The 27,399-nt window shown below is 34.0% G+C and overlaps 1 protein-coding gene across 1 annotated transcript in view; it reads right to left on the bottom strand.

The window, feature by feature from the left end:
* The window catches only part of CEP192 (centrosomal protein 192), a 176,725-nt gene that overhangs the window by 31,439 nt on the left and 117,887 nt on the right, over window positions 1-27,399 (bottom strand). Inside the window, exons 25-36 of the mRNA XM_044683214.1 lie at window positions 25,892-26,031; window positions 25,139-25,231; window positions 24,538-24,656; window positions 21,871-22,053; window positions 15,008-15,098; window positions 14,517-14,693; window positions 12,769-13,029; window positions 11,933-12,048; window positions 10,365-10,474; window positions 6,756-6,906; window positions 3,429-3,610; window positions 2,572-2,695 (exon numbers count right to left, since the gene is read on the bottom strand). Of these exons, the coding sequence (XP_044539149.1) occupies window positions 2,572-2,695; window positions 3,429-3,610; window positions 6,756-6,906; window positions 10,365-10,474; window positions 11,933-12,048; window positions 12,769-13,029; window positions 14,517-14,693; window positions 15,008-15,098; window positions 21,871-22,053; window positions 24,538-24,656; window positions 25,139-25,231; window positions 25,892-26,031 (1,747 nt within the window). The remainder of the gene's footprint in view (window positions 1-2,571; window positions 2,696-3,428; window positions 3,611-6,755; window positions 6,907-10,364; window positions 10,475-11,932; window positions 12,049-12,768; window positions 13,030-14,516; window positions 14,694-15,007; window positions 15,099-21,870; window positions 22,054-24,537; window positions 24,657-25,138; window positions 25,232-25,891; window positions 26,032-27,399) is intronic.

Genomic DNA, 27,399 nt, shown 5'->3' with positions numbered 1-27,399 from the left:
GGACAGCTGGGTAGCTCAGTGGATTGAGAGCCAGGTCTAGAGACGGGAGGTCCTAGGTTCAAATCTGACCTCTTCCCACACTTCCCACCTGTGTGACCCTGGGCAAGTCACTTGACCCCCATTGCCTACCCTTACCCACAGTATTGACTCCAAGACAGAAGGTAAGGGTTTAAAAAAAAAGAAAAGAAAAGAAAAAAGAGATATACCTAAAAAACAAAGACATACAAAGAATAATAGTGAGGAACTAGAACAAAATTTACTATGCATCAAAAAGCAGAGCTCCAGTCACGCTTCCAGACAATGCAAATACAAATTCACAATAAAAAAGAAATAAACAACAAACTACATTGTACTGAAAAGAACAACAAACAAACCAATATCAACATTAAACTATATTCAAAATGCCTTAGCATCTAAATCTGCAAATGAAAAATTAGTTGAATTACAAGAAGTCATAAATATTTAAATAATAAGGACAAAAGATTTCAATGTCCTCTATTCTGAACACAAGATATGATTATAAGAAATACTTTTTTCTTATATTAAACAATTTGATAGCAATCAAGGGCTGTGGTAGCAAGAACACAAAAGGCAAATATAAAATTGAACAACTTGCTGGAGAAACTAGAGGTAAAAGACTTGTGGTATAACCATCTCTTCTTTCTTTGGCCTTTGGTATACTCTGTCTCCCATGCTAAGAAATGCTTCCCTTCCTCACCTCTGCCTCTCAGTATCCTTATCTCCTTTCAAGTCTCTATTGCCTCCCCTCTGAAGTTTTCCTTTCCTCTCATTTAGGAGAGATCTCTTAAACTGAAAACTATCTTCTATTTACTAAATATATTCTTTTCTTCCTATTTATTCCTCAGCCCCATCCAGTTCTTTGCTTGTTTTCTTATCAATAAATAATTGATCTTTTGACTGTGAAGAAAAATGGTTAATAGGATAAAGAAACCAAGAAAAACAAGTCAACTTATTCAAGCCACTGTGCTTCAACTACATTACAGAATGAATGAAAAAGGATTCATTTTGTACAAAGTACCAGGCTAGTGATACAATAAAAAAGACAACAGTCTGCTCTAAAGGAGGTCACACACACAAATGCATTTATGCATATGTGTGTCTTAGCTACATGTCAGAAAGGAAGGTCTCATGGTCTTTAGGATGCAGGCAGCAAAAGAAATGGCAATTGGGGGCAGCTGGGGAGCTCAGTGGATTGACTGCTGGACCTAGAGTCAGGAGGTCCTGGGTTTAACTCTGGCCTCAGACACATCCTAGCTATGTGACCCTGGGGATGCCAGTTAACCCCATTGCTTAGCCCTTACTGCTCTCCTCTGTCTTGGAGCCAATACATATTGATTCTAAGACAGAAGGAAAGAGGAGAGGGAGGGAGACAGATAGGGGGAGGGGGAAGGAGAGTGCAATGGATATTCTTTGATATGATTATAAAAAAATACTTTTTTCTTATATTAAACAATTTGATAGCAACCAAGGGCTGTGGTAGCAAGAACTATTTTCTAGGTTTTTTTACCAAGTGAAAAATCTTGGTCAAAGAAACCAGGGATGTTTGCCTAGCATTATCTGTCAAAGTATTTGAAGAACTATTCTCATAAAAGAAGAATTAAGATTTGCTTTCTTTGGCCCTCAAAATGGAAGTGCAGAGGCACCAATTTGAGACTGATATCAAGAAAGACATAGCTCTGCAGAAAGTAGTGCCTTTCCTCTTTAAGCCATGACTACATGACCATTTGGAGGTTAATACAAAAGGTATTCCTGATTAGGTACAGGTTGCTATTAATAACTTCTGAGGTCCTTGTCTTTTCTTAGATTCTAAAAAACTGGTCCAAGAAGTCTCTCTTCTATCTATTGAAGTAGGTGTTAAAGGTATCATCGAGGTCCACTAAGAAGTTCATCTACCAAAGGCAATGACATATATAAATATGCAAAATCAAACCTATTCCTTTTCCTATTCACCCTCTCACATCTGGACCAGGCTGCCTAGAACCTATTTGGGCTGCCAGACACACCAAGTCTCAATATCTGCCATCACACTGCTTCCTAAAGCACCCCCCCCCACTTGCCTAATCTCTATGCCACAACATTGATGTTTGAATGTAACATAAGCATACTTAGGCTTTCCTACACACCAAAATGAAATACTTTGCACACTTCAAGGTCTTTTCTATCTGCCCTGCAGCTGAACTTTCTTTTATGTTATCATCTCTCTTAATTAGAGTATATGAGCCTCCTTCAGGGTAATCACCCTCTCCTTTAATCTATTGTTTTCTCAGCACTTGGCAAATAATGCTCTTAATAAATAGTAGGTTCTTAATCAGTGCTTTTTCATTTATGCATCCACAAAAAAAGCTAGAAGTATCTAGGAATTATCTAAATTCCACCACTCATATTTATTTGATTTATTATTTGATTTTTAATTTATTAACAACAAAACACTGAACAGATTCTTTGGTCATTTTAGAATAATAGTATAGGAATTATTATGAATTATAAAAGTTTACCATCAGAACCTTAAATATTTAAGTGGAATTTAAAAAAAATGGAAAAGTGCCTTACTCTGGGTTAATAACTCCATGTTGTGGTGTTACTGTAAGACAATGAGCTGGCCAAGAGAGTTCAAATTTCAGTGACCTAACAGAATTATTTAAGATATGTATATGACCGGTTTTTGTCATGCCACCTGGTAAATAAAACACAAAGGAAATATTAAGTATTTAATTTAAGCATTTTTAATTTTTTAAAAAACAGTGCTAATAAAATTTAACTGTACAATTACATTATTAGGAAAATCATTATTTTATCCCACCTATGGTTGAGATGCTTTCTCTCTATGACTATGGAGACAGCCAAATCAAGAGGAATATTGTTACTCTCCCAGGGACCCACAAAAATAAATCAATAGTGAATTAAAGATGTTAGTAGGAAGTATGAATGGTCCTCATATTGTGTACTAATTCTTCCAGCATGTATCACATCTAAATATTTCATTGCGGGGGGGGGGGGGGGGGGGGGGTATTGACTCCAAGGCAGAAAGTAAGGGCTTAAAAAAAACAAAAACAAACAAACAAACTTAAAATAAATAAATAAATGAATGGATGGATGATAAATAAACAAACAAACAAACAAACAAATAAATGTTTCATTGGCCCATGCTGTTATTCACAACATAATGAAGTTTTTATTTCTAAACAGTCCTAAAGATATTTAAAAGGGTGTTAATGGTATTTAAGAAGTTGGTTGGGCTTAGAAGATTACAATCTACAATTATTCCATCAAACAAAAAATTGAAAGGGAATTCTATGACAAAAAGATATTTATTGGAATGTGGGACAAACTTCTGAAAACAGTAAATACTTAAGCATATAAATGTAGAGTAAAATCAATCAAAGGAGTGGAAAACTTGATATACTCACAAATAGAAGGAGCATTCAGAATTAAGTGCTCTGGTTGAACAGTCCATGTTTGTTGAGAAATTAATGTATTTTGACCTGGTTCAGTAGCAGGTTGTGAAGGGAGGGGAGAACCCTGAGGTCCTTTAACTGGAAGAACATCCAAAGAAACATTGTTGATATGCCTTTCAGAACTTCTGGATTCACTAGAAAGTCAGTTAAGAATCCCAAAAGAGGAAAAAAAAAAGAGGAAAAGGGGGAAAAATGCATCAGTGGATATGTATTAGTATTTGTAATGCTAATGTTAGCAAAACAAAAACATTGAAATTACTCAAAGTATGTTTCAGGTAAGGTGAAAATTCATAATTATAACATTCAGTAATACATTAATAATAATGCTTCAAAGGTCAAAGCTCATAATAAAAACTAGTACCTTTTCATGAAAAGAAATTGCATTTATGGTCTCAACTTTTAGAAGGAGACATAGTCCTAGTTCCAAACAACCAATGACTTCAATACCCACTGTTTTCTTCTGTTAATGGGTAATCTAAGTTCTGAAAATCTCAACTGTTACATCGAATCAATTTGCTCAACTTTTTCTTTTAAGGGGAAGCTAAGATATTATTAAGGTAATTAAAAAAAATAAATTAAAGTGTTATTAAGTTCAAAAGAAACAACTTTAACATTATTGGAATATAAGACATATTAGAAATAAGTAATACTAGTAATTTAAAGAATGTTTTATGCTCTTAAAATACTAATATATGATAATATTGATATTTATAATTATGATCTTTCAAGGTCCTAAATGAGATTTGCCAGATAGAATGTTTTGAAAGATTTTCAACAAAAGTAAATACAAAATTTATAGGAAAGCTTTAATTAATAATAAATTTTATTGAATTCCAGATATCTCATTCATCTGGTATTCCACTAAAGTATATTTGTAACTATAAGGAAATGTTGAAGAATTCACTTTTCATAATATGATTTTAGTCAGGGCAATTACTATTCAAGATAATAAGCCATTATCAGAAGCTTGTAGATATTTTTCTTGGGAAATTTTTATTGTGGTAATATTTTTGGTAGTGGAAATTAGCAGTGCTAAGAGAAATCACATTGAATTTAGCTTGATATTTTAAAAAAATTACTAAACTAGCTTATACTAATCTGAATTGGAAGATTAATACCTGGCCAATATGAATTCTAAATTACTTTCACTTGCTCAAATCCTGCTTTTAGCAATTCAGTCTAAATGAAAATTATGATTCCCAGTATAAAGAATGTACATACAAAATAGTTCTTAATGAATAAAACGTCCATTATTAATACTTTCTAGTAACAGAATAGAGTAGTGCACATTAATGAAAATAATAGTAGCAAACATTGTGCTTTACAGCTTACAAAACACAAAACTGTGAAAGGCAAGTAGTCCTATCCCTGTTTGAACAATTGATACTTGGACAGAAAATTGAACAAAATAATCAAGTATTTAGTGTAGTTATTCTAGCAATACAACAAAACAACCAATTCCTTCACTCCTAATTAAGAATTATATTAACTGTTAGAGTTAAGAAATTTAGTTCCTGGCAGTAAACTTGGGAAGGACCATAGGAATTAAATCAACTCTTTTTAATAAGGCTCACTAGGAAAAGTGTGGTAATTTACTAAAGAGAACAGATTATAAAGAAACTCAGGTATTTGAAAATTGAATCACTCCTTCTATTGCACAACTAAAGATAAAACTGTCTTTTTCAACTCTTCTGCGCACAAGAGCAAAGCCTGAAGTCTTTTCAAAAGGAATGTTGCCCCAACAAGATTTTGAAAAAGGAAGGGAAAGAAATGCCTTTAGACTTGAAGAAAAATTAATGGAAATCTCAAATTAATTTGGCCAATTAGAAACAAAGATAAAGATTTAAATATGAAAAGTCATCATCGCGTATGTGGGGGACACATGAAGTGGAGGAAAAAAGTACAGTATCTTTAGTTTTGCTTTGTACAGTTTCAGTAATATGAGGTCAACCCAAAGCACCAGAGGTCTGCCTGTTAAAAGCGGTCTACCCCCAGTGCAGTCTCTTCCACTTTCACTATTTTTGTGGGGTAAGGGGATGGGAGGCTGTGGAATACCCCAGCTGCGGGATACGAAAAAGGATAAAGAGCATATATATTGATACATGGAGTTTGTAAAAAGGTGTTCACTTCTATCTGCTATTTCTGCTATGAGAGGTAGGTCTTGCAACACAGATTCATGGGGTCTTACAGTAATAGATTTGGGGGAGTTAGAGAGGGGGAGAAAGTTCACTAGCTTTTATACAGGATTGGGACTCTGGAGTCTAAGATTCATACAGTATATTTGCAGGGTCAAATCTAATTTTTCCAGGGCTCATGCTATGCTTTTAAGAACCTGGAATCAACTCAGTAAGGCACCAGAGTAGGACTTTGAATATAAAAGTACATGCTACAAACATTCTTATTGAAATTTTCTTGACATCAGAACTGCTTTATAGCTAGTACAATTTTCTTATACTACCAATGTATTGAGAGGATCTTAGAGATAACTTAGTATAAACTCTATTTTTTACAGATGAGGAAATCTGAGGCTCAACAGAAGTTAAAGGACTTGCCAAAGGGCACGGTATATTAAGCACTCTAAGTAAGATTTAAATCAACTTCCTCCAAGATTAAATCAATTTAATTTCAATTTAAATGGAAAAAATCTGGAATATAAAAGAAATCAAGGTAATAAAATGGCATTCCCTTCTACTCATAAAGAACATCATATAATGAAATCACACAATATAGTGAGGATTAAGCTTTGTATTAACTTGCATCATATATTGTCAAAATTATCTTTTAAAGAAAAATTAAGTAAAACCTAAAATTAACATAAAGCCACAATATTCTTGGGAAATGTGGCTTATTCTTTGTGTAACAGAATTCCAACTGTGAATTAATGAAGTGCTGCTATTCAAAAACAGTATCGGGGTCTTTCCTGCCTTGCTTTCCTTTCCTTATATCATGGAAAAGGTAGTAAGGAGACAAGACTTATTCCCTGATGTCTCTCCAGGGTACAATCGCAACCTTACTGTTTCTCTCTCTTTTATTTGCAGAAGGCACACAGCTTAATTCTCATAAGTTACATGCAAATAAGATACACCTCGACTATGTATCACAGAATTAACAAAATCTAACCAACTATGTAGAAATGAATAAAAATACTTTTCATCATTAGAATTAGGCTCACTAACCCATTCAATTAGAGTTCTTTGAAAACTCCTAAGTACAAATATTACACATTCATTCTCTGATAAAGATATTTTTAACTTCAATAAAAGAATTTATACTCATTACCTGTCAGAATTTAAGTTGTGTTTTAAACAATGCTGAAGTGAACCAAGATTAGAACTTGTAGCACTAAAGTCACCAATTACAGAAAGAATTATTTTGCGCATGCTTCCATAAAAGAACTGGACATCATTTGGCCTTTCGGGAAGATCATACACTAAAAAAGAGAAAGATGCTGTGATGTATACAAATCTACAAACAAGTACAAACACAAGAAACAGATATTTACAATTTTCCTAGCAGGTATTTATCCTAATAGCCAGTTACTTTCTGAGACTTTTGGATCAGTATTAGACTTTGATAATTAACTAATTGGTTATGATTATTCAATACTATTCATGACAGGCATAGGGACTAATCTACTGAACTGAGGAACCAGCCTTAGCAATTATAAGTCTGATAATGTAGTAAATCCAGATCAAATAAAGTCAGGGCTCACAATTTTTTCATTAGCTTCTTATTGCCAAGGTGATGGCATTCAAATATACCCAAACTCCAAAATGTATCTGAATTAAGCTAAAGCCCACTATAGCCCACATAATTCAACAATTTTTTTCATCTTCCCAATTTCCCTAAAATGAGTGCAGGGCAGACAACTTAAGCATTTTAAAGAAAAGCAATTTGTATCAGGCACATGTTTTCTAGTTGTTCAGTTCCCTAAAGGATTGTATTATAAAACTACCTATACAGATAGAAAGATAATAAGATGAAGAGTCAGTTACACATGGTTAAACATGCTAAAAATATAGCAAGAGTAAAAAATTTCAAGCTTTGTTCTCTTCATATCACACATTTCTCCATCTTCTTCACCAGAATAGTGTAAGACACTTTATTGAAATCTTTACTAAAAGAAAAGTAATAAATGTTGGAGGAAACGTGGGAAAATTGGGACTCTAATGCATTGCTGGTAGAGTTGTGAATTGATCCAACCATTCTGGAAGGAAATTTGGAACTATGACCAATAGGTTTTAAAAGAATGCCTGACCTCTGATCCAGTCATAACACTGCTGGGTTTGTACCCCAAAGAGATAATATATGCATAAAAATATTTATAGCTGTGCTCTTTATATTGGCAAAAAACTGGAAAATGAGGGGGTATCCCTTGATTGGGGAATTGTTGAACAAACTGTGGTATCTGTTGGTGATGGAATACTATTGTGCTGAAAGGAATAAAGAACTGGAACAACCTCCAGGAGTCATTGCAGACTGAAAGGAGCAGAACCAGGAGAACATTGTACACAGAGATGGATACACTTTGGCACAAATGAGCATAATGGACTTCTCTACTAGCAGCAATGCAATGACACAGGACAATTCTGAGGGACTTATGAGAAAGAAAACTAGCCACATCCAGAGAAAGAACTGTGGGAGTAGAAAAGCAGAAGAAAAACATTTACTTGATCATATGGTTCAATGGAGATATGATTGGGAATGTAGACTTTAAATCATCACTCTACTGCAAATATTAATAATATGAAAATGGGTTTTGGACAATGATACATGTAAAACCAGTGGAATTCCGCGTTGGCTGCGGGAAGGGGGAGGGAAAGAACATGGGGGAAAGAAGCTTTGCTAAAATCTAAGTTAATTCTATTCACTATAGTCTCCTTTTCAAACTAGTTTGGTAATTGTGACAAAAATGGAAATAAGGTTATTTTAGCTTGAGGAAACCATATTGGCTCTTTGTAATAAGGTCTTCCCACTCTAGATGTTTCCCAACCATTTCCTTAATGATCCATCCTAGATTTTCCTCAGGAATCAAAATCAGGTTCACTTGCTTCCATTTTGTGGACTCTGTACTCTTCCTTTTTTAAAAAAAAAATTAGGGCATTTGTCCTCTCCTGTTTACCACAATCTTTCCGACATGGCTCAGGAATCATATTGCTTTCTATCATATCTTGATGACCTTGAACTACCAATCATCTATTACCATCTATCGATTATTATTCCATTTATCTTTAATAGTTCCCTCTGCAATGGTTCTTTTTCTCTGCCCACCAAAATGTCTGCTTTCCCCATCTATAAACTAAAAATATCATCAACCATCACAACTTCTACTTATATTTTCTAGCTCTTCACATGAAATTTCTTGAGAGCTTAGCACAGCACCATGTACAAAGGTGCTTAACAATGATTTTAATTTAATATGTCCCTCCCCTTCTCTATCCTTCCCAAATAATTCCTATCTTGGTACATATCTTCATTACCTCATAAAAACTATAGCATTGCCAGTCTCTACTCTTCCAAAACATCTGCTACCAGACTAGTCTTCCTAATTCACTACTTGATTATTTAATTTCTTGAACCAGATTACAAGGCTTCAAATTTATATTTATTTATTTATTTTTAAGGCCCTTACCTTCCATCTTAGAATCAATACTGTGTATTGGTTCCAAGGCAGAAGAGTGGTAGGACTAGGCAATGGGGATTAAGTGACTTGCCCGGGTCACACAGCTGGAAGTGTCTGAGGTCATATTTGAACCTAGGACCTCCAGCTTCTGGGCCTGATTCTATCCACTGAGCCTCCTAGCTGCCCCCTAAGATTTCAAATTTAAAACTCTTGTGGTATTAATCATATTGGATTACCTTCCAAAAGAAGCTGTGCCTTATAACTGCTTATGGTGAATAAACATTTATTAAATGCTTACAACACAGTGCCAGCACTGTGCTAAGGGCTAGGGATATAAAAAGAAGCAAAAAACGGTCCCTTCCCTCAGAGTTCACATTCAAATGTAGGAAACAATACATAGATAACTAGGTATACAAAAGTATACACAGAAAAATGGAATTTAATCTCAGAGGGAAAGGCATAGAAGACCAGGAGAGAAGTACAGAAGGTGGGGGCTTTAGCAGAGTTGTGAAGGAAAACAAGAGGAAGAAGTATGGAGAGAGAATTCCAGGAATAGGGAGACAGTGAAAGCAAAGATGCAGAGATGGAAAATGGAGTGTGTTATGAGGGAAAGCAAGAAAGCCAAATTGTGGAGAAAGAAGTAAAGCATTAAGAAGCCTGGAAATGCCTAATGACTTAAGTATGTTTACACATAAAACAAAATGAGGTAGAAAAAATAGGTCATTATAATTACATTTTTACTGTAACATATAATGATTAGGTACAACAATAGGCATAATAAGCTAGTCAAAAGCTAAGAGTCTAAAGAGTCAAAAGATCTGAGTTTGGATTATGCCCATGCCACTAACTAACTAAGCATTCTCTGAGCCTCAATTTCTATCTATAAATGAAAAGGTTGGGCTAGATGGTCTTTCTAGACCTAATGAAAGAAGTCAGGTAACTGGGATTTTTCTGCTCCCACCATCAACAGTCTGGACATAACCAATGAGAATCCTAAAAGTCAATGGAGATTTTTGTAAGTGACAAAAGGGCTTTTTGGATTAAGAATGACTGTCTAAATTTCTTAGCTGGTGAATTTAACCCTTCCCTTCACTTTTGTAAACAATAATGAAGTATACACAGGGGTGGCTATAAGTCTCAAGTCTGAAATCTGCAAATCACGTGAGATTAAAAAATAAAACTACTGGCCTCAATTACCATTAAAAATAGCAACAAGATATCTTAATTCTTAAGCTCCTTTTTTTAAAAAAAGGGAAAATGTCTACCTTCAGTTATTAGCTGCTCATTTTGAAATGCTTCATCAAAACAAATGTTCTTTAGCAAGCAATGTGCTGGAAGTATTTGTTCTACCACCTCTGGCTTATGTAACAAGGCTCTGTGAAAAGAATTCATGTAAGATGTTAAACATATACAAGTCACTTGACCCCCATTGCCCACCCTTACCACTCTTCCACCTAGGAGCCAATACACAGAGGTTTAGGGTTTAAAAAAAAAAAAAAGGGTATAACATACATATATCTAAAGTACTAGATAAAGGAATTTCAAAGTTCTGGATCATGAAAAAGATGTTATGAGAGATAAGGCAATGATGAATGACCAATCAAAAATGGGTGGCTAGTGAAGACAGGTGGCATTGAAGATGGAAATTTGAAAGGATATCAAAATGTATACTAAGTCCTTGCAGAGGGCAGAGAAAGGAAGTCAGTGAATTAGGCAAATCAAATTCCTTGTAAAAGCAGGGAAGGAGAGATGAGGGAGGCAGATGACTATACAAATTATATAATGAAAAGCAGGACAGATCACTGAATGACTGAAGCAAAAGGAAGATCTGACAGCGGTACTGAGGTTTAAAGAATGTGCCTATTACTTCTCTTGGCCCCGTGTGTAAAAGATAAGGGAAAGAACACCTTATATGGAAACAATAGCCTAATAGGTAGTGTGTTACTGAAGGAGCCAAGTTTCCAAGGTTGCAAAAAGATGGAATGAATATAAGAGGAAGAGGTTTTGAATGAAGGGAAGATTACTAACGATGTAATCAAGGTTCAAGAGGGTATAGTGGAAGGAGAAAGAAGCAAAATATGGGCTTAAAAGGGTCAAGAATTAAGTAATTAGGAATGAATGGGAGTGGCATTATGAGAAAGTTTTTGTTTGATTTTTGTCTTCAGATGAACTGTTATATGTGGCCATAATGCTCGTTTATGTATTTTACAAAGCTCTGTAAACCTTACAGTGCCATATAAATTGATTAGATTATTATTAATATCAAGTAAATAAATCAGTGGGCAATTTTAAGGTATCCCTGTTCAAAAATCTTGACCACATAATTCCATGATTTAAAGATTAATTTGTATCAAAAATGTTTTTTTAATTGCAATGCTTCCTGGAAATTAAACTTCATTCACATAATAAAAATTGGACAATATTAAATAATTAAACAAATTAAGCATCTATTCTTAAAAAAAGAATCAAACCAACACAATGAGTATTTAAGAATGAATGGAAGTAAAGAGGAGTCAGGAAAAAATTGGCAGTGAGTCAGGACAAAGAAAAGGATTTTAGTAGAAAAGAATATTAAGGGCAAAAGGTCAAAGAAGGAATAAGTGTTTATATAATGCCTGCTAGGTGCTTTAAAAATATTACTTCAAGTAATCTTCACAACTGCCCTGTGAGATAGGTGCTACTGTTATTTCCATTTTACTGTTAAAGAAACAAAAGCAAACAAAGGTTAAAATGACTTGTTCAAACTCATACACTGAGAGGAAAAAAGAAGGAAAAAATGAATTTGCCCCATGCTCCTCCCTCTCTATCTTAAGAATTAAAAACTTTTACCAACCTTCGATATTGCTGTCTTGATATTTCATCTCCACCAAAGAAGTATATTGTTGACAATAATGTTGCAGTTTGACAATTTTTCTCCTTTTCAGTTGGATTATATATTAAAGTGATTGTCTGATTCCAAGAAAAATATGAATTTATAAAAATAGCTTTCTGATGTCAACTATTTCTTTTTGAAAGTATTCAACTTTCTATAAATTCAAATAGGTAATTTTACATTTTTCACTGAATGGAAATAATAAATGTTCCAAGTTATGTTCCAGCCATCTTCTCAATAGCTACATTACCCATCATGCCCTGAAGGACTTAACCCTTCAAGCTCCAGAATGCTAACCATGAATCCCCAATGTCTTTATTGGTGACTCAAGTTTAGCTTACTCTTCTTGGAGTCCCCTGTCATCTTTTCCTCGGCCCTTTCTCCCATTTTCTTATTCTGGAACCACAGTAAAATTAATATGGCCATTGTTACTGGAAAAAACATATCAATCTTCTCTCTGCTGTGGCTCCAATCACAATCTTATAATTTTTTAATACCAAAAATACCTCCCCATGGGCACCACTCCCTATATGCACTATCTTCCTAAGACTTTAAGGGAAAGGACTGTCATCATTTTAGCATTTTTATTTCTCTTGATTATCACATGTTTGGGACATTAGTTAACATATAATAAGTACTTTTAAAAACATTCATTCATGTGTGCATACATGCATGATGCATCTGTATCTAATTTTTCTAAATACCTAGACATAACATTTGGGTTGGTTGAAAAGATTTTTTTAAATTAAATCTGGGAAAACTAAATGTGTTTTTCACATGGAAATCATCATACATACCTCTTGTCCTCCATCTTTGAGTACAAACTTATCTGGCAAAATCCTCATCTCTTGAGTATCCAACATAACTTTTGCTTGCGAGTCCTTAAAACATATTGCCTTAACATAAGCTGCTCGAGAACCTGTATTTCTCACAGAGAAAAGAACTCTACTTCCTTTTCCAGGAATTAGGCCATTTACTGTTACCATGTAACTATCTGAGAGTTTTTTAACATTCTCCAAAATAAGATTACTTGTTCCTCCATATCCAGACAATGGTATCTAAAAAATACAAAATATACATATGAAATTATACTTTAATTGTAGAGCAAGAAAGTGGCAACCCAGTCAATAAAAGCAAAATTTAGTACTTTTAAATATAATCATTTTTGTTATTTGGTTATTAGTAAAGACTTACTATCAAAAGAATCTAAGATTATGGCCAGAAACAAACACTAGAATGATTAAGACTTTGTCTTAAAAGGAAAAATAAGAAAATTACAGAATGACTATATTTCATACTATTTGCTAAATAAAGCAATACCCTTAATTACAGCATCTCACTTAATTGGGGAAGGGGAAGTCATAAATAGGCAGTCACAGAAACAGTTCAAGTTCAACCAACAAAAATCAGCAAAAAAAAAAGGAGGCTAAATTGAGGTTTGGTGAGGTTATCTGCTAAAGTTCAACAAGCTTTAGAGAATCCTAGAGCTAAAAGAAATCTTATCTATGACTGATTCTGAGCTGAAGCAGAAATTTTATGTTTTCCTCCCTGTGCTTTTTCACTGTTCATCCCACAAACCTGCAATGCATGATCTTCCCCTCTCAATTTAATAAAATTCCTTTTTTCCTTTGAAGACAAAGGTCAAGCATCCTCTTTTTGCATGAAGCCTCTCCCGATTCCACATCTTACTCTCATTTGCTAGTGCCCTCCCTCCTCTCCCAAACTACAAAGTATTTATCAAATTTATATTTATGCTGCATATGCTTAGATAGGTACTTGTTCCCTCAATGGAATACAAGCTCCTTGAGAGTGGGGGTTGTTTTTTCAATTTGTACTTGCATCCTCAGTCTTTATCACAGTGTTTAGCAGGTGCATAATAAATGCTTGTTGACTAAATGATACAATATATTCAACATGGCAATTAAAAGGAGATAGACACAAACTAGGTTTTTCACCTTTTAATTCAGGGATTCTCATATATAATCAATCATAATAGTGCAAAAACCAAAGTGTATAAGTCTAAGAAAAAGAATTTCTTAAAGAAAGGATGCAAACAAGATTGAAGAAATGTTCAACTTAACTAATGAACAAACATTTGAAATACTTTTTACAAAAATTTATTCTTCTCAAATATTTGATAAAATTGGTCCTTCAAAGACCCTATACAATTTATATTGTGCTTCCTAAGAGTTAGCATAAGCCTGAATAAAAACTATTAAATTCTATAAGAACTTCAGCAAGCAAAGAAAAAAATCCACTTGAAAATTCAGCAATCTTGATTTCATGACAGATATACTCCAGAAAATCTGTATTCAATAAATTTTCAAATATATCAACACTGAACACATACATTTAAGGGAACTCTAGAATTGAACTTTTTGCAAAGTGAAAAATCCTGAAGAAGAACCCCCTTTGTCTGGACCATCACATACCAGATTTTACTTAAAGAGAATATCCATTAGTTTGGGAGGTTGAATTAGCTGGAACCACTGCCAGGTAACTTAAAGAAAACAATTATACTAAAAGCAAGTAAAGTTTAACTTACACTGAATTTAATGCCTGGTTGTGATCGAATTCCTAGTTGTTTAATTTCAAGTTTAGCCAGCATACAAGATATTCGGGTTGGTGCAAACATTAAATAGATGTTAATATCCTCTTTTGGACGAATTCTGATTTCACAGTTACTTGTTAACCGTTCTTCTAAACCAAAAGTATTTTGAAGCTACAAAATAACAAAAGCAAAGATTTTTTTGTGTTCAACACATAATAATCCATGCTAAAATTCCTGTGATTACAACATTTGACATTTAAAAGATAGTGAAAAACTAAATTAATTCTCAGGAAATAATGTTATAAACACTGTCAAAGTTTGTTTTTCTGTCACAAGAGAAGATTCAATCTGGTACGGGGTTGGGAAAAGATTGATATAAAGATAAAAAAACAACAATAAAATTTTCATAAACTAACTCTCTTAAAGATTGCTGTTCCATATTTTCCTGGAACTGCTTTTCAAATTAACAAGTACATTCTACAAACCTGAAAGGAATCCTGATCCTGTCCTCTTATTAACAGACGCAAATGCTGAGTTGTAGATGAAGAGTTATTTCGGAGTGCTAGTTTCTGCAGACTTAAAAAAAAAAAAAGTTTTAACAGAATCTTTCTATCTACATGATTATAACTAGAAACAAAAAACTACAACACCCTTTACACAAACCCATGCTCCCTATTTCCTTAAAAATTAGATTTAAAAACTTATCTTTAAAAGCTTACCAAGTTTCTCATATACATTCACCATCTCTTTATGGTTAACAGATTACATAAATACCTAAATTACCTAAAGGAAATTCATTCAGAATAAGCCAAAACAGACAATTCTAAAAGACTTATGATGAAGAATTTTATCTACCTCAAGAGAAAGAACTGTTGGTAGTTGGGTGGATGTGGATCAAAGCATACTACTCTCTTTCACAACAGTGTATTTACTGTCTGGATCAAATTGCTTAATATCTTTAAGCGAGGGGATGGGAGAGAGGGTGGGAGATAATTTGGATCTAATAATTTTGGAAAACACATGTTAAAATTATTATATGTAACTGGGAAAATAAAATATCTTTGAATTTAAAATAAATAAAATTTAAAAACCAAAGTAATCCCAAATGAAGAATTCCCAAACCAATCTGGTCACCAAACACTCCTAGGCTGAGCATATATTAAAAGAACCCATAAATACGCATCAAGTTGTAGGAAGCTAAGGCTAAAAGAAGTTTGGCAGTTTGGTTTTTTTGAGGAGTGGCAGGGGCAAAATGGAAGAAATTTGCCTATTTTCATAATGTTACATATGTAACAAAATCTGATACGTACATAACTGTATATCTGTAGATCTATATCTACATATATGTGTATGTACACACACACACATACATACACACATACTTTGGAGGTAAAAATATCTAAATTTTGCCATTAAACCAATATTTACATAAGACACCAGTTTTCCAGAGGAACAATTCAGGAAACATTGCATCAGGTTGCAAACTTATTTTATAGAACCAAAATACCCAAAATTACTTATCTTGACCCCTCTATTTTGCAAGTCATTGTTTATTAACCTAGACATTGTTTTAAATACCTACACCTCACCATTCCTTCCACATTTCACGAGGTATGCTAACTGAAGGACATTCTAAATTATAATGCATCAAGTTTTTTACCCACTACCCAGACACTTTTAAAGAGTTATTATTGTGCTTTAATATAACTATACAGAAGCAAGAGAGGTGGAAACATAAAAAGTCATTAATCTCTGAAAAACCATGTGTAATACTAAAGACCAAACTACTTACATTTGGCAAACACAATTATAATACTTGAATTAAGTCTTATAATTATTTATAATTTAATCTTGAAGACTAATACTTAATTTTATTGAAGTCCTGCTTTACTGCTTTGATCAGAATTCTTCACAAAAAAAATTTGAGTTTAATCTCTAGATATTTAAAAAAGTTTAAAGCTGAACAGCTAAATCTAATATTTATGCTTATTGTGAGAAATTAAAAGTATAGATTTTTAAATGCTCCCATATTTCTTTCAAGTATTATTTTTAGAAGCTAATAAAATCTTTCAGAGAGGCCCAATTGATCTTGGCTTCATAAAAAGCAAAATTCAATTTGGAATATATTCAAATGGAACAGGCATCCAGAATTTCAAAAATAATTAGTCTTAAGCAGATTTAGAATAATTATTATTCTTACATGAACACAAAGTAGAGAAGAAGGCGCAATGGATAGAGAGTTGAGCTCCAAGTCAAGAAGGTTTGAATTTAAATCCTAGTTCTGACTGACCATGGTAAAAATCACTTAAACACTTGGTTATTAACCTTAAGGCTATTCTTGAATGCAATTAATAGGAGTCTAGACACTGATACATGCATGGTATCCTACTATCTCTGTAGGAAGTATTCAAACTGAAAGTTCCTAATACTAATACTGATTAAATCACAAGTCTAGATCAAAAAGGGGAGGAGACTGAGGGATTTAACTTTAAAAAAAAAAAATTTCAGTCTCCCATGCTCTCTAGTCCTGCCGTCTCCTCTCACTGAAACGGTAAGCAATCTGATATAGATTTGACACATGCAATCATGTAAAATATTTTTCCATATTAAGACAACAAAAACAATATTAGTCCTTTTGTGGAAGAAAAATTCAAACAATTAAAAAATGATGAAAACAAAATCTAGAATGTTTTGGTCTAGATTTAGATTCCATCAGTTTTCTCTGGATGTAGACAGGATTTTTCATTAATTTGGAATTGTCTCAGATCACTGTATTGCTGAAAAAAGGTGTCATTCATAATTGATTATTATATATTATCGCAGTTACTGTGTATAGTTGTGTGGTTTTGCTCACTTCACTCTGCATCAGTTCATGTTAAGTCTTTCCAGGTTTTTGTAAAATCATCCTGTTGATTGTTTATTATAGCACAGTAGTATTCCATAACGATCATATACCACAATGTACTCAGCCATTCCATATCTGATGGTAGAGGAATGATATTAGAAATATATATTTTGATAAGGTTAAACTTAATAATCCTGAATGATGGAAGGGTTAGCATTGAGTCTCCGCTCTCCCTCCCCTTTTCCCCCTCTCTGACTTGAGAGGAAAATCTTGGAATATTGTGGTATTTTCTCTTTGGACAATCTGGGAAACGCTAAGAAGTGAACCAATTATCATCTACTGCTATTAACATTGTTTATTCCTGAAGAAGACAAAAGAAAATCTGTCTTTATTTTGATCTCTGAGATGAAACCTCAGAATCCCAACTCAGCTTCATTGAGCCTAAGCCATTTGACCTTATTGTTTATAAATCTGGGGACAACCTTTAAGAAAATAGAAATATAAGCGTATATAAGGATTTAATTAGCTTATTTAGTTAGTATTTTTGGGGTTTTTTAGATAGAATTAAGGAATGATAGAGCAACTTGGATAAATTCCCAAGATCAGAAGAATTTTGCCTTGCAATGAAAGAAGGTGGGTAGAAAGTTAGATTCCTTTAGGGTTAAGGTATCCTTTTGTATATCCTTATATCTTAAAACTTTACAATATGAATAAAGAGTTATATTTTTGTATGTAAGTGTTACCAGAACAGTTTTTGTGCTGAGCCCAAAGAGGAGAAGTTCACAGTTGAACTTCATCTCAAGGAGGAGAAAACACCTAGTAGAGTATCAACCCTATTTTTACAAGGGGCATCTTGAGGAACTTTAAATAAACCTTTCCATCAGAGACTGGCAATGTTCAGCAACAAATTATTGAATTCTGAGTCAATAAGATTTTTCTATATCTATAAAATACAAAAAGCTTAAATTTATCAATGGTCAATAAAGCTGTATGGTGGAGCATCAAGGTAGTATAATGGATAGAGAGGCAGGCCTGGACTTGGGAAGACCTCAGTTCAAATTTGGCCTCAGATATTAGCTATAAGATCCTGGGCAAATCAATCATTCAGTCTTATTTGCCTCAGTTTCCTCATTTGTAAAGTGATCTGGAGAAGGAAATGCAAAACCAAGTCCAGTATCTTTGCCAAGAAAACTCAAAATGGGGTCACACAAAGTTGGAAAGGACTGAAACAACTGAACAACAAAAAAGTCCTATGATCAAGATATAGTTTATTGAGTTATTCTTTTTACACATAGAAAACTATGAATTTAGTGTAGTCTTTTCCTTAGAGCTCTAGGACAGAATTTGGTAAGACACTTCTTTCAGATTTCTTCTGCAAAAACGACTTGTGAAATTCAAAGGCCAAAGGGATAGGTACAACAAATGAATAACAAACTTCAGCAATAAAGTTTCCTTCTTAAATAATCTTGTTTCTCCTAAAAACCTTCTCAAAAGGGAGATGAAACAGTCTTCCCAAATCCTAGTCTATCTTCCACTTGTGAAATTGCCCATTTGCTCCTTCTGTATAATTTTTGTAAAATCCAAGACTTAAAAATTTTGGGGGAAAATTTCAGGAAAAGAAGCTCAGATCAAGAAAGTGAACTGTTTGGAGAAAGTGCCATAAAGAAACCTACACTGCCTCAGAAGATCCAGAATGAACTTTGGGATGTAATTGATTGAACTAAAGGGGGCTAAATGCATTTATTCTGAATGTAAATTCTTATGCCAAAGGGGACTGCCCCGAATGGGCTTTTTGTCAATGAACCTAGCAAACATTGGTTTTGCTCTCTCTTTTATTTCACTCTTTTCTCCAACTATTGTGATTTCTAAGAGTAGAAAGTGCAATATGTACCTTTAGCTATAAGATCTTTAGAGGTATAAGCTGGTTATGTTAAATGATTCATTAGGGAGACTAGGCTCCCAAAGAATCACAGGGGGGACCTGTGAAGACTCTCTGTGTCTATCAATCAGCTACTTTTAAGTTAATCAATCAAAATACTTAGTACCTTAACAGTCACTAAGTATGAGAGTTCACAAGTCACTTGTTAGAGTGGGTAACAACTCTAGAGGCCACTACCACTACCCTCAAAAGACTGGGATTGGTTCCCATAAAGTGGGGAAAGGACAGGAAGTAACATGGAAAAAGGACTATAAAAAATCCTGAACTTCCTGTCCAAGGGCCTTCTCCTTTGGAGCTCGTCTTTGGAGTCTCTGTTCCTTGGATCTTCTCCTTTGGAGGATGGTTCCTTGGACTTTTGGACTTCAACTTCGAGCTTTGGACCTTTCAACTGAAGTTTTCAGCTTTGGAGCTTCTTGGAGACGGGGACTTCCTTGCTGGGTTCACTACTGCCTCGGTTAGCTTAGCTCACAAAGGTTTTTCTACATTGGGATCTTGCCTGGATCCTGCCCAAATTGCTGGTGAGTGACAAGGATTCCCATGTGGAGATTGGAACTCTGTTGCGGTGCGAACTTCATTTCACAGGATCAGCATTTAGGATATTTGAGGCAGTCTCCTTACCTCTTTCCCTTCCACATTTCCCTCTTTTTATTAATATTTCAATTAAACAAAATTGTTAAAAGCTGCTAATAGTGTTCCTGACTTAAGGAATAATAATTTTTTATAACTCTCTTGTTTAGTCAAAAATTCTCATTTAACTATTATACTTCTCCAATTATATCTTCATTCAGAAGCATGGGATGTAAGTTTTAGTCCTTAACTAGGTCAAAAAACCTGGAAGCTGTAACATGTATTAATAATGATTTATTCTTTCAATATCACAGGTGAGATAAACTACTGCAATATAATCTATCCAACAATACTTTAGCAAACAAACAAGAGTGGGAAACTTTTTCCTACCAAGAACAAAAAGATGAGAAATTTATGAGGGGTAATATTAGGTACTATTTGATTTCTTTTAAATTTCACAAAATACAATGTATAGAACAAAAAAATTATAAAATCCATAAACCATCAGTGGGGGAAAGGCAAACTACCTCTGCTAGCCAAAATTTTGAGAAGCAGCAATAAAATTTAACTATTAATAATGCTTTTGTTACTTAAAAACAATACTCATGTTTTCAACATCCATTTTAGAAAGTTGGAGGTAAACACTGCTAAAATGTATTTAAAGATTTCAAACCAAAAATTTAGAGAGGAGAGTTCTTGTTTTTTGTTTGTTTGGTTTTTTTAATGGGGGCAGGAGGAAGAAAAGAAGCAAAATCTATTAAACATCTATTCTATGCTGAACATTGTGCTAAAGCACTTTATAAATGTCTTTACTTGATCAGCTATCATCTCTTTTTACATAACAAAAGCCATTTTCACAAAATAATATTCATGTTTTAAAATCGGAGACTACTACTAAAGCATATGAAAGTTATATTGTATAATTTTGTGTAATATATAACATCACATAATATATATTATATAAAAAGATATATTATTTTAAGCTACTAACCACATATTACATTACTCTGAATTGTATTGTCCCAGCTCTGTAACACTGAGAAAGCCACTTAATTTTTCCTAAGCCTTAGGTTTTCTCATTTAGGCCATTGTTTTACAAATTATTTCTTAACTTTCTTCCAGTCTTAAAATTCCATGATAAAATCTGACCTAAGGAGATTACCTTCTCCTTTCTCCCTTTTGGTTTGTCCAGTTAAATTGAAATAATAGAAAAGAATATAAAATAAGAAATGAAAGAAATAAATTAAATATAAGATTATAAGTGTTAAAATAAAACTGAAGTTGATGTAAAATAGAGATATCAAATATATGACTATACAACACTCTCAAGTGCCACCCTAACCAGACTAAAATGTAACGGGAAAATATTTAACAAAATAAATAAAAATATAATGAAATACAGAAAATATTACATACATTTTAAAATTAAGTCAAAATGGAGGTCACAGGGAAAACTATATATTGATTAATGGCCCGTTTTTATTTCAATGTGACAACACTGATATGAAACATTCTGAATATAGTGTTTTCCATAATTTTATAATATAAAAGAGAAATAAGATTCAAAGATCAGAAAAATTTTCAGCTGTGTGTAAGAATTCATTTCTTCTACCAAGAATGATTCCAGAAGTAATATGCAATCATTTTGGTGGTGTTCATTAGTTTAACATCATTCTGAGTTATCTATTGAAAAACATCTTGAAGCCAATGACCATGTCTCCAATTTCTTTTGCCTCCATCCAAAATGTTGATCACAGCAATAACTTAACTTTTGCAATTGTTTGATTTGATAACTATATGTTAAGCAAATAATTAACTTATGATTTTGTGAGAGCTTCCTGCAGTTCATGGCTTTTTCTGTAAGGTATATAATAAACCAAAAGGAAATTGAAAAGGGAACTGAAATTCAATATGCAATTGCTATTTTTCAAATGTGACATAAAATAATACAGTAAGACTATCAAACTGTACTTAATACTTGATGTGTTGATACTTACTGTATTCTTCCAAGTGCGACACCTCCCCACATCATGAACTGCTTGTTAGATAAAATAGGTGGAACATCTGAGTAGTGAGATGAAGATGTAGGTGTCTGATATTTGTTTCCTGAAGAATCTACTTCACCTTTCAATACTACTTCATACTGAGGACCAGATGGCTGCACCAGTATTTTCAAGAGTCTATATAAAGAAAAATTGGAATCATACATAGCAAGATTTATTTAATGATTTCTAAATATGTCGCAAAGAACAATGGTCTTCAACACTTAAGCATGATGATCCCCCTTTTTAAAATAAAAAATATCACAGACTTTATATTAAATATACTAACAGTAAATGACAGTTGGGAAAATACTCCTCTGTAGCTCCCTCTTGGTGAGGAGGAAGAGTTAGATATTCTGTGGATGAAGGGGCAGCTAGGTGGTTCAGTGGATTGAGAGCCAGGCCTAGAGACAAGAAGCCCTGGGTTTAAATTTGGCCTCAGATACTTCCTAGCTGTGTGACCCTGGGCAAGTCACTTCACCCCCATTGCCTAGCCCTTACTGTTCTTTTGTCTTAAAACCAATACATAGTATTGATTCTAAGATGGAAGGTAAAGGTTTAAAAAAAAAAAAAAGATATTCTGTGAACCACAGGTTTGAAACAAAGGTATACAAAACTTATTAGCTTTCTAAAGGAAGACCTACCTGAAGCCTTGAGTGTGACAAGTTAATTTCTGTATGCTTATGTGTTGTTTCTTGAAGTGTTTTTGTTTTGTATAATTTTATTGGGAAAGACGGGTGTTAAGAGAAGAGAAAAATCAATCAGCCTAACCTATAGCCACCAGAATAAACTTATATTACCTTAAACTTTATAATAAAATTATATAATTTCCAACATATATAAGCAGTTAAAGGATATGTATGAACAGTTCTCAAAATAAAACCTGCCAACTATTAGCAATCAAATGAGAGAATGCTCAAGTAACTAATAACATAAGTGAAAATCAAAACAACTCTGAAGTTTCACAGACATGCAGCAAATTGGAAAAGATGGGGAAAAAAATGGAATAGTTAGTGTTGGAGGGGCTATGGAAAGACACTGTGCTATAACTGTAAACTGGTCCAACCATTCTGAAAAACAATTTGGAGCTATGTTAAGAAAATGATAAGGACATTCATATTCTTTGGTCCAGAGTCCTCCATGATGTATACATACCACAAAAAGTAATTATTAAAAAAAAACATCATGTACCAAAATATTATAGAAGTATTATAGAATTAGTCAAGAGCTGGGAAAAAATATACTCATTGACTGTGGGGGAAAAAAGTCATGAGGAAGAATCTGAAATGTGATATAATGCCTAAGAAAAACAATTTTCCTCTTAACAGTAGTTAAAAAGTGGAAAAATGCTTCCTTCTGATCAAAGAAAGAGGAGCATTTATACTTACATTATTGAGGCAGCAAGATACAAGGAAAAGAAGACTTGAATTCAAATTCCACTTCCTGCCTGTTGACTAGGGGCAAATCACTTAATCTCTCTGGGAATCCATTTCCTCATGTATTTAAAAAAAAAAAAAAAAAAAAAAAGGTATCTTGGTGCACCTTCTACTTTTAAAGCTATTATCCTTTTCTAAGCCCTAGAAAAGTAGCCATGTGCCTAATCTTTTTTTTCTGAAGAAAACCTACTTGTGTATCGAGAAGATTGAAGGGATGTTGATAGAAATTCTTGGATTTGGTGAGGTAAAATAGTTATTGGTTGGAGACAGTATTATAAACTGTTTTAGCAGAAATGATAACTAAATACTTTTACTATATGCCTCTCTAATGTGAATCTCAAATACTTAGAAAATTATTATATCATCCCAAGAGTGGATTAAGATTGGTATGAACTATTCAAAAATCAGGTTCTTCACTAGAGGCTTTCAGATGAAGGACCTCATATAATAGTTTTGTGAAAAGGGTTTGGACTCAATTGTTATCTCTTCAGCTTAGAAAAGTAGAGGCAAGGAAGCAGGGTTTCAAAGAGCAAGACTGAAATGGCAAATTTTAAAAAGTCTTCCATTTAATTAACTTGAACAGTTTAGTTGGGGAGAAATGGGTCACACCTTTGTTTGAAAAGAGGAGCCAATCACTGAGAAAACACATAGCCTGGGTTAAGATAAAGATGATTAAAAACTGATAATAAACCAGTAAGATCTAACTCCAAGATGAGAGTTATTATTCATATGAGCATGTTTGAGTCATATAACTGGGCAAGCCTGAGATATAAAAATCTTCCCAAGATCCATGAAAGCAAAGAAAAAAGTACACTAAAATCTCACAGAAATAAATAGGCTTTAAATATTTAAAGAACTATAGGTTTTGTTAAAAATGTACCAGTTGATATTTTCACCACTTAAAAAGTTTATCCTAAGTCCTCTTAAACATTTAGCTTTTTAAGTGGTTACAATCAGCTATCAATAAAAAGATAATTTTTAATAAATAAGGAGTGGAAAACTGATAGTCTAAGTTAAGAACTTATCACATCTGGAACCTAAGAAAAATAAATGCTTCATGTTTTTGATCAGATGGCTGCAGCACAATGCCACCTAATGGTAGCATATTCAAATCACCAGATTCATTTAAAGGAAGCTAGAAATTTCAAGTATTAGCACACATCAGGGGATGAAATATTTACATCACCTTTCTTCATAAATTTTGAACTCCTTTGGAGCAAATGAAACTGCAACTTCTTGTTCCTCTTCAGGTTTAAGAAAGAGATTCTCTGGATCTACAGAAAAGTGACTCAGTTGATCTGAAATCTATAAAAGTTTACAAATGAAATGATTACAAATGAAAGCCATTTAATGTCCCCGTGACAATATTTCTCTTTCTCTGCTTCTCCTGTATTCTTTTTCTATACAATCTTTGATACCTTCTATTTCTCTGCTTTATCCTATTCATTGTGTCTACACCCATCTAGTCGGGGGGAGGAAGGGGGTGTATCTTTCCCAATGGTGTCTTCTCCCCAGTTAATACCCAATCTGTGATTAACACCCTATTTGTTCTCTAATTCTCCCTTGTGGATTGAAATAAAAGTTTTTCAAAGCCAAACCCAGATTTAGGTGCTAATGTATAAAATCCTAGGTTTTTACTAATAAAAATGTTGTAATGTTCAATCTATTTTGAAAATGTACTATTGTGTATTTTCCCTACTATATCATGCTAACTCACTATATTTTTGAAATGCCATTCTCTAAAGTTTTCTTTGAAAATACTATCACCTAGGACTAATAATTCTTACCTTTATATTTAAGTAGACACTGATATTTCCAGCATTTTTCAAAGGCAAGAATTGTCTTGCTGATGAACCCACACAAGCAAACAAATGCATTCTCTAGGAGAAAGAGAGTAATTATTCTATGAAGAGCAGATTATCACTAAAAGAAAAGCCTCCAATGTGTTGGATGAATTCCCTTAAATATGGTAAAACATAGATCAAAGTCCAATTAGAGGAAATTCATTGAAGGGATTTGTCATCTGGATTAGCAGAGAGAAATGAGATGAAATATTGTATATATTATCCTAATGTGTCAATTTTGTTGAAATTATACTTTCCTCGTTTTTATTTTTTAATCATTGCCATAAAAAAATGCTCGATAAGTAGGAAAAATAAATATTATTCAATATAACTTTAACATAAAAATGGAAGATAACTACAAAAAGAAAATAAATAAAATAAAATATCATAACACTCCTCCTCAATTATCCATATCAATTATTAAGTTTAAAAGCTATACTAGTTGGGGGCAGCTGGGTAGCTCAGTGGATTGAGAGCCAGGCCTAGAGACAGGAGGTCCTAGGTTCAAGTCTGGCCTCACACACTTCCTAGCTGTGTGACCCTGGGCAAGTCACTTAATCCCCATTACCTAGACCTTACCACTCCTCTGCCTTGGAGTCAATACTGTGTATTCCAAAACGAAAGGTAAGGGTTAAAAAAAAAAAAAAGCTATACTAGTTGAAAGATTAAATTAGTTTTGTTTTACAAACACAATACCTGCAAGTCTTTTGGAGCATGAATCCTAGCTATTCCTACTCTTGCTCGAAGAGCAACACTTTTTATAACAGTAGTAGGGCTCGGGCTATCAACTTCCACATCAATTCTTGCCAAAAATTCTTCTGCTGGTCCCAAGTTCTCTGTAAAATAACAATGATAACATAACTCAGTTATATTACCATTCCATTTTGGGAAAACTATCTGCCTCGAGTCAAAATCAGAAACTAAAATTTCAAACTCATGTGACTCTTAACACGTTGTACAAGTTATACAATTAAAAACAAAGTAAACTTCAGATTATGAATACCTGTGTTCAAAACACTATGTATTGTTCCGGGTTAAGATGGCGGCAGAGTAAGAAGCAGCTCTTAACCTCTCCTGACCGAAACACACAAAACTCCTCAAGGGGACATAAAAACAAGTCCAGACGAACGGAGGAACCCCACAACCGGGCACAGCGTGGAAGGTACGTGGAATCGAGACATTTCCAGGCTAAAAAGGGCTCTCACTCACTCAATCGCGGGCTGAGCAACCGCCCCACCCCCACCCCCTCCACACTCACCTATAGCTCCGAACCCAGCTAAAAAGAAATAGAGCAAGTTTGGGGCACCCATCGAGTCATCGGCAGCTCCGGGACCTGTTCCTGAGAGCAGCAAGACTTAGGACCCCATTAAGTGAAGAACGCACGCGAAATCTGAGCGCGCGGGAGCAGAGAGTGGACGCTGGGAGCAGAGTGCCGGCTGAGCAGAGGCGTGGGTGGAGGCAGATACAGCCAGGAACTAAAGCCTAAGTGGGGAACCAGTGCAGACGGGTATACGACTGTGGAAGTAGCTCCCTGAGACTTGTAAAGGAACCTCCTGCAGAGGATCAAGCAAGGGAATCCACCAGGGGGCTTGACCTTGGAAAAAACTAGAACTCAGACCTCAGGAGCCAATAGATCTCTGACAGACACTGAGAGCGAGGATAAACCTGAGAAGCTGCTGGGCTAATGATGGCTAATCAGTTACAGGAAATTCAGAAGAGAAAGAATAATAACAAAAAAAAAGAAGTCTCTAACACTCGACAGCTTTTACACAGAGAAAATCCAGACAACCGAGCAAACAGAGGAGGAGAACAAACAACCATCCAGACCCTCCCCAAATAAGGAAAACTCCTCACAAGCTATGGAAGAGTTCAAATCTGAGATTCTGAGGAAAATGGAAGAGATCTGGCAAGAAAATAACAGCTTAAAAGGTAGAATCTTGCAACTGGAAAGCGAGGCTCAGAAACCAAATGAACTGATAAGCAAATTGAACACAAGAAATGACCAGATTGAAAAGGAATACCAGAAGATTATGGCCGAGAAAAAGGAAAGAAGAAAACCAAATTGACAGTATAAGAGATGAAAAGGGAGACCTCACCTCTAATGAAGGGGAAATTAAGGCAATCATTAAGAACTATTTCGCCCAATTATATGGCAACAAATATAACAATTTAGGAGATATGGATGAATATTTACAAAAATATAA

The sequence above is a fragment of the Gracilinanus agilis genome, chromosome 1 (genome assembly GCF_016433145.1).
Source record: "Gracilinanus agilis isolate LMUSP501 chromosome 1, AgileGrace, whole genome shotgun sequence".
Lineage (NCBI taxonomy): Eukaryota > Metazoa > Chordata > Mammalia > Didelphimorphia > Didelphidae > Gracilinanus > Gracilinanus agilis.
Note: the sequence above shows the minus strand (reverse complement) of the source record. Positions and strands in the feature narration are given on the sequence as shown.